Source organism: Centroberyx affinis, unplaced genomic scaffold (assembly GCF_046629955.1).
Source record: "Centroberyx affinis isolate AG114_WGS23_722 - 3 ecotype Tasmania unplaced genomic scaffold, CSIRO-AGI_Caff_v1 ptg004951l_1, whole genome shotgun sequence".
NCBI classification, from domain to species: Eukaryota; Metazoa; Chordata; class Actinopteri; order Beryciformes; family Berycidae; genus Centroberyx; species Centroberyx affinis.
Genome location: NW_027282431.1, coordinates 78,984 through 91,657, shown reverse-complemented (window position 1 = coordinate 91,657; position 12,674 = coordinate 78,984). Strand labels below are relative to the sequence as shown.

General features: G+C 42.6%; 1 protein-coding gene across 1 annotated transcript; it reads left to right on the top strand.

Annotated features, from left to right (window-relative positions):
• Positions 1–315: 315 nt before the first annotated feature.
• Positions 316–12,329, top strand: LOC139666363 (putative methyltransferase DDB_G0268948). Its single transcript, XM_071545551.1, has 6 exons — positions 316–438; positions 672–832; positions 1,816–2,032; positions 10,629–10,729; positions 11,848–11,985; positions 12,226–12,329. Exons 1-6 carry the CDS (start codon positions 328–330, stop codon positions 12,317–12,319), a joined length of 822 nt encoding a protein of 273 aa, XP_071401652.1. The 5' UTR covers positions 316–327; the 3' UTR covers positions 12,320–12,329.
• The last annotated feature ends 345 nt before the right edge of the window (positions 12,330–12,674 follow it).

Genomic DNA, 12,674 nt, shown 5'->3' with positions numbered 1-12,674 from the left:
TGCCTGCCTGTCTGTCTGCCCTCTGAATGACTGGCTAACAGTCTCACTGCTGCTGAGTCACTGTTTGATCTAAAAAAACCCGGAAGCACTACACTTCAGATAGTTATATATAGAGGAAGAGTTAAAGGACTACGAGAGCACAGACCAGAAGAGTGTGAGCGGCGGAAGAGTTGGGAGAAGTTTAGAGCAAAGCAACAAAACGAGGGGAAACAAGAGAAGAGACTGAAAGAGAATAAGGAGGGACACATCAGAACTACGGAGAGGAGTTGGGAGCAAAGGACAGGAGAGTAGAGCAGAAAGAGAAGGGTAAAAAAAAAAAAAAAAGCCATGACGTACCGCCTGTTTGAAGGGAAAGACCATGCCTCCATCTACCAGAAGTATCGCTTCGTGCCTCCAGATGAGCTCAAGGAGATCATACTTCAATACATGGATAAGAAGGTATGTATACATAAAGGTCATTCTGTCTAGTTTTGTAGTGAGTAGTGTAGAAAGTGCATTCTCCAAAGTACAAAAGTGAAACATATAGGCTTGCTGTGTTTTCATAGTATGTGATATGTAGCACTTCAATAGGGCATGTTTCATATTTTCATGGTAAACAAAATTATACTGTACATGATGCAAAATACACTGATTTTCAACATAATGACAACAAGTACTACACAACTGTTCAGAAGGGGCAGCCCCATGTGCTCGCGGTGGATCTGGGATGCGGGACGGGTCAGAATTCACGGCTACTGGCGCCGCACTTCCAGGAAGTAGTGGGCATAGACATCAGCGAGTGTCAGCTGGAGGAGGCGAGGGCCATGCCAGGCTACCCGAACATCACATACAGGTAGGAGTGAGTCAGAGTGTCGGTGTGTGTGTGTATATACAGTATATATAGCTTTGTCATTATGTTTCTCTATTTCCCTCATACACACTGGCTCTACCTCTTCTCTCTTTCTTTCTCCATGTCTCTCGTTCTCTCTCTCTGACATGAACATACACACACGCAGGCTGTAAAAGAACGCTCATATGTGAGAAAGATTACAAAGGTCAGTGCTTTTTCAGCCTAGCAGTTAATAAGTAGAGAATCTACATTGTCAGGGTCGAGTTTCCAGGAAGTAAATGCCAGGACAATAACAGGGGTCAACCAAGCAAGTGTGCTCAGTCAACTTACACTTTGGAAATAAAGTATTACCTTGAAATCATTGGGCAAATTTTAGTTTTGCATGTAATGTAGCTCTACAAATAGGTTTTAACATGAGGCTGAAGTAAGTTCTTCGAAAATCTATATTTAAATTAGCAAAAATGCTGATTAAAATCATTATTAAATTTGCTGTGTGAGATGTGATGTTAAGTTACACTTAGTATCTTCTAGCTACTCTGAGAATAAATGGGGAGTTTTACTACCAAGCTCAGGAAAGTTTAAATTTATAACAAGTTGTAGGGGGAAAAAATAAATTTAGCTCAAGTGACAGTATATTAGTTGTTTGATTGACAACCTTCAAGTTTAAGTCTTCCATATGGATACGATAAGTTGATGTTGATTGTTGTTTAAATGTTGGAATTCAGTGCTGAACAAACAGGATACAGACTGCCACTGTTTGCATTCAAATGATCTACCAACCAGTTAGTCATGAAACTCAAGTTTTAAGAAGACTATGATTGGGTGAAATGCCGGCTCAAATCCCTCCTGGCTGTTAGCGGTTAACTAACTATGCTGCCTCTGTTCCACTGGGAGGATAGGTAAAGCTGTGTGTTTTTGGCTAGTCTCTTTCTGCCCAAGTAGAAATATTTGGGTTTACCGATGTGATGTGTCTGCTCCCCCTGCAGGAAGGGGACAGCGGAGGAGCTGCCGTTTCCGGATGGCTCTGTGGACTTGCTGACAGCGGCGTCGGCGGCCCACTGGTTCGACCAGCAGCGGTTCCTGGCTGAGGCGAGTCGGGTTTTAAAGCCCAGAGGCTGCGTGGCTCTGCTGGGCTACAGTGAATGTAACACCATACTTCACTACCGAGCCTGTGGAGACAGACTGGACCGCATCTATGAGGAGGTGGGTGCAGATTTACAATGTGCAACCTATATTGTCAAATTATAATGAACAATTTACTGTTTACAATTTAGGCACCAACGCTCTGATCTTGACACATCAATCCAGTCCAGTTCTATTTTTATGTGAGGCCTTGAATAGATGAATAGATGAATGAATTAATGAATTAATGAATTCATTAATGAAGGAATGAATGAATGAAGGAATGAATGAATAATAAACAAATCAATAATGGTAGATGAATGGACGGATGGATGGATGGATGGATGGATGGATATGCCTAAATAACTAACCCTAACCCTCACAAATAAACAAATAAACAATGGAAATAATGATAATAATACCACCATTCCGACTACTATTATTACTATGTATAGTGGCAATCGAACAACAAAAAAAAGCCACTTGAGGGAATTTGAAGACATTTCCAACGCGTGGTGGTGCAAAAATTGAGGTCTGCCATGGAATATGCGTTTGACACTTTATTTGTTACATAGATTTAAAGTCACCTACAAAATCCGGGTGCACTGAATGAATGATATAAAACGAGCTCGTAAATATGAAACAAACAAAAACCCACACGACACGACAGGACCCCAAAAACCCCAGCAAACACCCACACACGGTTGAAAAACTGTGTGGCTTCCTCAACTCCTAATTCCCTGCAGCTGTTCACCTGTGACTCCCCTATGTAGGCTACGTGACTACCGTGATTACCTGCCTATGCCCTCTAGTGCGCAGGAGAAGTAGCTGCAGCAACAGTTACACCACTTACCACACACACAACATAGCACACATCAAAATTGGCTACAACACACCGGCCCCTAATTGTTACCGTAAAATAACATAACAATTCAACACCATACAAACAATGGAGCCAATGACAAGTCCATAGTGCAAGTGTGTGTTTTCAGTCCATAATGTTCATGTATGTGTCCATAGGGTCAGAAATAACCCCAAAGTTGGAATATTAATTTTACATCAGTCTTTATTCAGCTTCCTGCAGAAGACAGATCTTTGTGACCGGTCGCTCCAGTATGTTGCATTTGGTCTGGACTTTAACAGACCGCACCAGTCCCTGTGTGTCAGGAAAGGTCTGCAGTACCTTTCCCAACAACCAGGATCCGCGAGGGGCAGTAGAGTCCGCTACAATGACGATATCTCCTGTGACAAAGCTTCTCTTGTCCTTTGACCACCGTTGCCGTTCCTGTAACAGTGGTAAATACTCCCGAATCCATCTGTGCCAAAAGAGATCTGAGAGGAATTGAACTTGCTTCCATCGTCGTTTGGTGTACAAATCACTTTTCTCGAAAAGCCCAGGTGGTAGAGCAGGTTTGCCTTTCAACAAGAGGATGTGATTTGGAGTCAGGGGTTCAAGATCATTAGGGTCATCTGAGATTTTTGTGATGGGACGGTCATTCAATATGGCTTCCACCTCGCACAAAAGAGTTTGCAATCCTTCATCATCCATGTTTTGCTGATGAAGTACGGAGTTCAGCACCTTTCTGACCATGCGAATGATTCTTTCCCATGCTCCACCTTGATGTGATGCAGCAGGAGTGTTGAAGCTCCATTTCACTCCAGACTGAAGTAACGAGTTTTGAATTTTCTTGTGATTCAGAGCAGATAGAGCTTCTCTCAATTCACGTTCTGCTCCCACAAAGTTGGTCCCGTTGTCTGATCTGATGTGTATTACTTGGCCTCTTCTGGAAATGAATCTGCGCAGTGCATGGATGCAAGAACTGGTTTCTAATGAGTATGCCACTTCCAAATGCACTGCCCTACTAGCCATGCAGGTGAAGATAACTCCATAGCGTTTGATGAGGCTGCGGCCTACCTTCACCTCAAAAGGGCCAAAATAATCAACGCCCACATTTGTGAATGGCGGGAGGTCAGGTTGAAGTCTTTCTTTTGGCAAATCTGCCATCTTTTGTTCACCCAGCTTTCCCCTATAACGTCTGCAAACGACACAGGAAGAGAGGATCCTTCTGGCAGCAGCATTTGCGCTGGTGATCCAATACTGTTGACGAAGTCTGGAAAGCATGTGATTTCTTCCGCAATGTCCTAATTGCTCATGAATGTGGCGTAAAATGAGAGTGGAGATGTGCTGATCTTTAGCAAGAATGACTGGGTGTTTCATGCCATCAGGCATTGCTGCTTTGCTGAGCCTTCCTCCCACTCTCAAGAGCCCCTTTTCCAGCACTGGATCAAGTTTGTAAATGTGACTGATTTTCTTCACTCCAGATGTTCCCCTTTTCAAAGCAGTTATTTCATCACTGAACCTTTCCAGTTGACAGTACCAAATGATGGCACTTTCAGCGGTGTCAATATCTTCAAGAGACAAGGTTTGACCACCCAGTGTGGCTCTGAATCTTTGCATCTCCTTTTCCACTTTGTTCTTCTGTTGAGTTATGTCAAGCCCACTGCTGGACACAGAAGCCTGTATTTCTTTTCTCTTCTGACTCAACAACTGCAACATCCTTCTCACCTGGAGAAAGCAAGCAACTGAGGTCTTTAGCTTTTTCCATGAAGAGAAATAGGTTATCAGCTGGTTTGTTGCATTCTGCGCCTCTTTGTTGATAATGTTCGTTGCATTTGATGCATCTTTGATGACTACAGTATTCACTGCAACCTCTCCTTTGACCTCTGGGTCATCACTGCTGATAGAAACAGAATCCACAATGTTAATAGGCCATTCTCTTTCACTCTTGAAAAGAAAGTCTGGGCCATGGATCCATCTGCTGCATGAAAGAAGGTACTCAACTTTCACCCCGCGAGAGGCCTCATCAGCCGGGTTCTGCTTTGTATCAATGTACCTCCATTGTGAGACAGCAGTGGCTTCTCTTATAGCGGAGATCCTATTAGCCACAAAGGTGTGAAAGCGCTTTGTTTCGTTCCTGATGTACTTTAGCACTGTTGTGCTGTCCGTCCAGAAGGTTGAATTTTCCAGCTCTAGTTGCAATTCTGCTTTCAGCATCCTGTCAACTCGCACTGCAAGCACAGCGGCTGTTAGTTCCATCCTTGGGATTGTCACTTTCTTTACTGGAGCGACTCGTGCCTTTCCTAGAATGAAGGCTAGATGAATCTTCTCCTTGTCATTCTGCAGCCTCAGGTATGAAACTGTGCCGTAACCATCCTCGCTAGCGTCAGAGAAGTGATGTAACTGGGCACTTGTGAGCTGTCCAAAATCTTTGGGTTTGATGCATCTCGGCACGCTGAATGTGCTGAGCCTTCTTAGGTCTTCTAGCCACCCCACCCACTGCAGCTGGTACTTTTGAGGAATGTGATCATCCCAACTGTAGCTCAACCTACAGAGGTTTTGCAGCATCAACTTGACAGGTAAGGTAAAGGGTGCCAAAAATCCAATGGGGTCGTAAACTGAGCTTACCACAGACAAGATACCCCGTCTTGTGAGTGGTCTTTCCTGTACTGCCATCTTGAACCTGAAGGTGTCGGTTTCCGCACACCACTGTAGTCCCAGTGTTCTCTCGACAGGGAGGTTGTCTCTGTCAAAATCCAATTCTTTCACTTCCTTGGCTCTTTTTTCCACATCAATGGATTCCAACACTGACCTGCTGTTGCTGATCCATTTCACCAGCTGAAACCCTCCCAACTGGCATACAGCTGTCAGGTCTCTCACCAAGGCCATGGCTTCTGCCTCTGAAGGCAGGGACTTCAAGCAGTCGTCCACATAGAAATTGTGCTTGATGGTATCAGTCACATGTGCTGGGAACTCTGCTCTGTTGTCCTCAGCAGTTTTTCTTAGGGCGAAACTGGCACAGCTGGGCGATGATATTGCGCCAAACAGATGAACAGTCATTCTGTATTCAGTGAGATGTTGTGTCAGTTCACCATTTGGCCACCACAGGAAGCGAAGAAAGTCTACATCCTGTTTTGCCACTTTAACTTGGTGATACATTGCTTGTATATCAGCCATCACTGCTATAGATTCTTGACGAAACCTCGTGAGAACTCCGAGCAAAGAATTCGTCAAGTCAGGTCCCTGGAGTAGCTGACTGTTGAGTGAGAACCCTTTGAAGCTTGCACCGCAGTCAAATACCACTCTCAAGGTTCCTTTTTTAGGATGGTGCACACCGTGATGCGGGATGTACCAGAACTTTCCTTCTTTTCCTTCCAGTTGGTGTTCTGGCACCCTCTCTGCATAGCCTTTATTTATGACGTCACCGAGAAACTGGATATATTCCTCTTTAAATATAGCATTTTTCTTCAATTTCCTTTTCAGGCAGAGGACCCTTTGCTCAGCAACATGGCGGTTATTGGGCATGGTAACATTATCCTTTCTGAAAGGTAATCTCACGCAGTAATGTCCGTTGTTGAGTTCAGCTGAACTGTTCATGATTTTCATGAACTTGAGATCTTCTCTGGACATTTCTGGCTTTTCCTCTGTTGACTTCTCATTGAAGTCGTGGTTGTATTGCTTCACCAGTAGTTCCTCTATGTTAGCAATGGATATTCGGTTGACTGTAACAGTGGGACAGCTGCTCCCAGTCCTGTTGCCTCCTCTCAGTGGTCCATAGACAACCCACCCCAGTAGGGTTCTGACAGCATAAGGTCCTTCACCCTTGCTGTTTACCACTTCCCATGGTTCCATTACTTTCGAAACGTTAGTTCCAATTAACAGCTCCACATCAGCATCGATGACGGGAATTTCCACAGAGTTTAAGTGTGGCCAAGCACTTAACTCTTCCTGTCGTGGAATGTTATCACGAGTCACAGGCATCTTACACTGTGTATACACATCAGGCAATTCAAAGTAGGTGTTACTATTGAGTGCAGCCACCTCCAATCCTGAGATGACGTGACTGTCGACAAACTTTTCTTGATTCATTGTTCTCAACAGGATTTTGGCATTTCTTCCTCTCAATTTTAGCTCCCTCATGAGTCGCTCAGAGCAGAAAGTGGCATTGCTGCCAGGATCTAAGAATGCATAGGTCTTTAGCATTTTGCTGCCTTTCGTAGCCTTGATCTGTACAGGCACAATAGGCAAGACACAATCCTGTGCTCCGGCCCCTATATGGCCACATGTCTTAGGAGAAACTGCATGACTCTTCCCTGGTGTTTCTTGCTGTGTATCCTCTGATTTGATTTCCTTCTCCTTAGAATGAATGTGGAGAATGGTAGGATGTTTCAGGTTACACAACTTGCAAGACAAACGACTATGACAGTCTTTGCTCATGTGTCCAACAGATAAACACCCAAAACAAACACCTTTCTCTTTTAGAAGGTCAATTTTCTCTCGGTGCAACTTCTTCTCCATTTTGGGGCACACCTCCAATCTGTGACCCTCTTTACACAGCAGACAAAATACCTTTTTTGGCTTATCAGGTAAGGTTTTCTCCTTTTGCATTTGAGGTGCGGTTCCAGAATTAACAGCTGACACAGAGGTAGCGAAACTGCTTCCTGTTCCCTTGATGCGAACCTGTGAGATTTTGTTTCCACCTTTATACTTTGGTGGTGAGATAGATGTGTCCTGAATGTTTCCAAAGAGTGGACTAGACGCAATAGACACTTGTCTCTCAATAAAATTGACAATATCACTGAAACCTGCTTGACGACGGTGCCTCTCCTGCAGCTCATAAGCAGTGTTTCTCCATTTTTCCCTCAGTTTATATGGTAACTTCAAAATTATAGCACGCATGTTGGCTGGCATATCCATCTCTGACATGTAACTAACATCCTCCATGGCATTACAGCAGATGCGTAGAAACAAGGCAAAAGCTTGCAAAGCCTTAATGTCCTCTGATTTCACTGGCGACCATCCAAGAGCTTTCTCCATGTACGCAGTGGCTATTCTTTGCTCATTTCCAAAGCGTTCTTGTAAAAGTGTCCTTGCTCTTTGATATCCCCTTTCAGGTGGCATGTGTTGACAGCTCTTGACCAGCTCCCTAGGTTGTCCTTTGGTGTACTGCTCCAAAAAGTATAAACAGTCAACACTGCTAGCAGCCTTTCCTTCCACTCCATGCTCAAACGCTCTGATGAATGTGCTGTACTCAAGAGGGTCTCCATCAAAAGTTGGTATATCCCTTGGGGGTAATGATAATGAAAACTGTTGCTGCACTAGTAGAGCCGTTATGTCATTTTGCTGTTGCATGATTGTGAGAAGATTGCCTTGGTCCATATTAGTTTGCACTAAGCCAGCACACTGCATGGGTTCCTGTGTGAAATGCGTAGCGGGTTCCTGTGTGTGACGTGTGACATGATATGTTTGCTGAGATCCTTGAAGCATGCTTGATTTAGGATGCAGAGCATGAGCTTTTGGTCCATCTTGTTGTAAAATGATTTCCTTGGGCCGTGCCCCCACCAGTATTGCAGCTTTGCTGCCTCCTAGTGGTGGATGATTGAACTTATGGTTTGAATCCTTGGGCCGTGCCTCCATTGGCATTGCAGCCTTGCTGCCTCCTATAGGTGGGTGACTGAACTGATGCTTTTGGCTTTGTAGAACAAATTCCATAGCAGAGGGTCTGAGAGAAGTGTTGCGTTTTGAACTTTCCAGATATGAATTCATTCCATCTGAATGAGCTCTGTAGCTCTGTACATCAGAACCTCTGTACTTAAGCACAGTAACCTTTGCTGTATGAGCAGCAATTTGACTTTGCAATTCCAGAAATTCCCTTTTTTGTCTTATTTGTTCCTCCTGAGCCTCCAGCTCATGTTTTTCTTTGAGGGCAGCTGCCATAGCAAGGAGAGCGGCCCTTTCAGCCTCTGCTTTAAGGCATGCAGAGGAGGTTGATGACCTTGAAGACCTGTGGCTGGAGCGGCCAGCTGATGAGCATGGTTTACCACCAACATTAGAAACGCTGTCACCTGGACCAATATCATCAAAGACCACAGTTATGTTTGGCGCAGCATTATCATTGACCACAGTTATGTTTGGCGCAGCATTATCATTGACCACAGTTATGTTTGGCGCAGCATTATCATTGACCACAGTTATGTTTGGCGCAGCATTATCGTTGACCACAACTTCATCATCATATTTGCATTGTTCCCTGGTATCAAGCAACCACTCTTCCATTTTTTGTATTATTTCTTTGTTGCTGTGCATTCGGGTTTCAAACCATTCGTTTTGTTTTGACATTTCATCCTCAGGCATTAATGGTTTCAATGATTCATGCAGCTCTGTTGTTTCCACACACAGTTTTAAAAACGTTTCATACTTGGTCTGCACCTCAGACACGTATTTGTTTGAAAGCATCAGTTGCTCGACGTCCTTTGCTAGTTTGTAGAGTTTCTTTATCTTGGAATTCCTTTCCTTTTGATGTGATACTACTTTTGCTTCCAATGCTTTAACCGTAAGTTTAACCGGTCTTTTTCCAAGTTCATTCTCCGTTTCACTTTGATTGACAGGTGTATTAATTTCCACGTTACTCATTTTGATATTGATTTAGCAAAGCCGCCGAAGACTTTATTTAGAATTGTAGTAGGATTTACCTGTATCCTGTTTGTGAGAAGGCCAATCTCTTCCACACCGCTTGTAACAATTCTGAAATAATCCTACCGTGATTCTTCGACGTTGCTTTCGCCCCGGCTTTCACTTGTCGGCGTCCCATTACGTGAATTCAGCTGGAACTTTGTACATAGAGCATAGCGCTGTCCTTCCGTGTCGCACATCAACGTGATCCATCCATTGAAGCAAAGTTTTTCAACAAAATATAGTGGCAATCGAACAACAAAAAAAAGCCACTTGAGGGAATTTGAAGACATTTCCAACGCGTGGTGGTGCAAAAATTGAGGTCTGCCATGGAATATGCGTTTGACACTTTATTTGTTACATAGATTTAAAGTCACCTACAAAATCCGGGTGCACTGAATGAATGATATAAAACGAGCTCGTAAATATGAAACAAACAAAAACCCACACGACACGACAGGACCCCAAAAACCCCAGCAAACACCCACACACGGTTGAAAAACTGTGTGGCTTCCTCAACTCCTAATTCCCTGCAGCTGTTCACCTGTGACTCCCCTATGTAGGCTACGTGACTACCGTGATTACCTGCCTATGCCCTCTAGTGCGCAGGAGAAGTAGCTGCAGCAACAGTTACACCACTTACCACACACACAACATAGCACACATCAAAATTGGCTACAACACTATGAATTATAAAACATACATACACAAACACACACGCATACAAACACACACGCACCAGACACATGCATACTGTAATATGTCAACAATCGACACAGCCTTCTGGTCCACCTTTTTGACTTTTATTCGTCACCTAAAAAAATAACCAGCTAAATGTAATATCCATCATGTGCCACCGGTGCTGATGATAGTTTAGTCCAGCGGTCTATCTGCTGAGTCTTTTCAGCTTGCTCCCTCCTCTGTGCATGGCGACAGCTGTCCACAGGTCAGTCCAGAGGCTCATTTGCCAGCAGCTACTGGAACACAGACAGATACACTGTAGGGAGAAGGTTACAGGTGGCACAGGTGCACCTCATCCACCAACGCTCAATCCCCACCTCACATGCCGCGAATACATACATACATACTTACATGCATACATACATACATACACATATACATACATAATGAAGTAATAATAAAACATTTACACACATTTCCTTATAGGTGAAGGAAGTGCTGTTCCCGCACACTAGCACTCAGGTGGCTGTAGCCAACGATAAGCTGGAAAAGCTGTTCTCTGCCATTCCATTCCCTGAAAAAGAGAGGTAACTGCCACACTAGCACCAACTCCACACCAGTCGATCTAAATTCACTGCCTGACAAAGAGAGTTAATGACCTTACCAGCAGGAGACAAAGAAAAAAAAAAGCCCTAATCTTCTGTCATTTCAGGATCTGTTTGTTCTCTGATAAAGAGAGGTAACTAACTATAAACCAGAAATCACCTAGAATGTCAAACTCTGCCATTCCCCCATCCCAAACAAAATGGAGGACCACAAGTGTCACAGAAATAGTAATAAAGCATTTAATTAATTAATAACTAATTGTACAATAAAAATAGGCATTAATACATTTGTTTACAAATTAATGTATTAATCTAGGAATACATAGACTAAATTACAAAGTAATTCATTATTTGATATTTTAATGGGCAATAAAAATAGGAATTATAAAAAGAATTTACAAATGAAATATTAATCCATCAATAAATAGTTCAAATTGAAAAGGAATTTACAAAAACAACCATAAAACAGTCAATAAGTACATAATTTAAAAATACATGAATGAATTCATAAATAAATAATGGAATTTAAAAATCTATTTGAAAATACAGGTTACAAAGATAAATAAATAAATGGATTCACAAATTGAATTAAGAATACAGATTTTAGGCATGGTCCTCCATAAAACAAAGACAGATATAGCGAAGGAGTAAATCAGCACTTTGCTGTTCTGTTTCCATGGTAAAGACATGAAACTAACTAAACACAGCACCAAACCAGTAATTTTGTTCCCTGACAAAGAAAGATAATAATATACTAAACTAAACAAAACCAAAAATGATTGTCTTGTCATCTGCTTTTCTGACAAACTGATGTAAATTAATTACACACAAATATTCTGCCTTTAAAACAAATTGCAGTTGTTATTGATGTTTCGAATGCATGCTACAATTTTTCTGACATTATATTTTTTATGAATAGTAAATAATCAGTGTATAATAATAGAACAAGCTTTATTAATTTTAATTATTTTAACTAAAAAGTGATAGGTAGGTATCTACAGAGTGGCATCCTTTCATCCTAAAATCACTTTGCTGTGTGTGTATATGTGTCTGTGCCGGTGTTTACATGTTTGTGTCTGTGTGTGTGTTCTCCCACTAAGGATTGAGTGTATCCAAGTGAGCTCTTCCATCTCGGTGCAGGCCCTGGTGGGTTTCATGGAGTCCTGGTCCATGTTTCAAGCCTACAAGAGGAAAGACCACCAGGCTGCTGAAGGCCTGCTGCTCAATGCTCAGAAGAGGTCAAATATGCACACAGACACACACACACACACACACACACACACATACACATACACATGCAGGCACAAATTTTACAGGTTGCAGATATAACCTGTAACTTAGTCTGGTTTTAACAATACATTTCAATCTTCCAGTCCCCCATTTTGGAAACGTTAAACTTTCATTTTAATAACCAATCCTATTGATCTATGGTGCTATCACTAGTAAGCTGACTAACCAATCACTGACCTGCTTCCTAGGTTTCTGGAGGAGATGGGAGTCACGTCCCCTGACACTGAAATTGAGCTGAACCTGGGCTATTACTGCATCCTGGCATCAAAACCAGAATCATGAACACTAAGGCATTGTGTGTGTGTGTGTGTGTGTGTGTGTGTGTGTGTGTGTGTGTGTGTGTGTCAGTGTGTATGTGTGTTTGTGTGTTTGTGTCCAAGAAATGTTGTGTTGCAAATTATAAGTTCTGAGTTTGTGCCAATTTTCCTTTGTTTTCCCTGTGATTTTCTTGTATAATGTGAATTCAGCATACTCCAAGTGGATAAATCAGCTGAGAGAAGACCTTTGACCAGGCTTACAAAATAATCCTTAACACGCTGCCTTTAGCCATTTCATTTATTGTACTGATAATAAGCTTGGCTCTTTCGAGAGAGTCCACTTTCAAGTTCGTTTAGGGAAAAGTAGAGGGAAAAGTAGG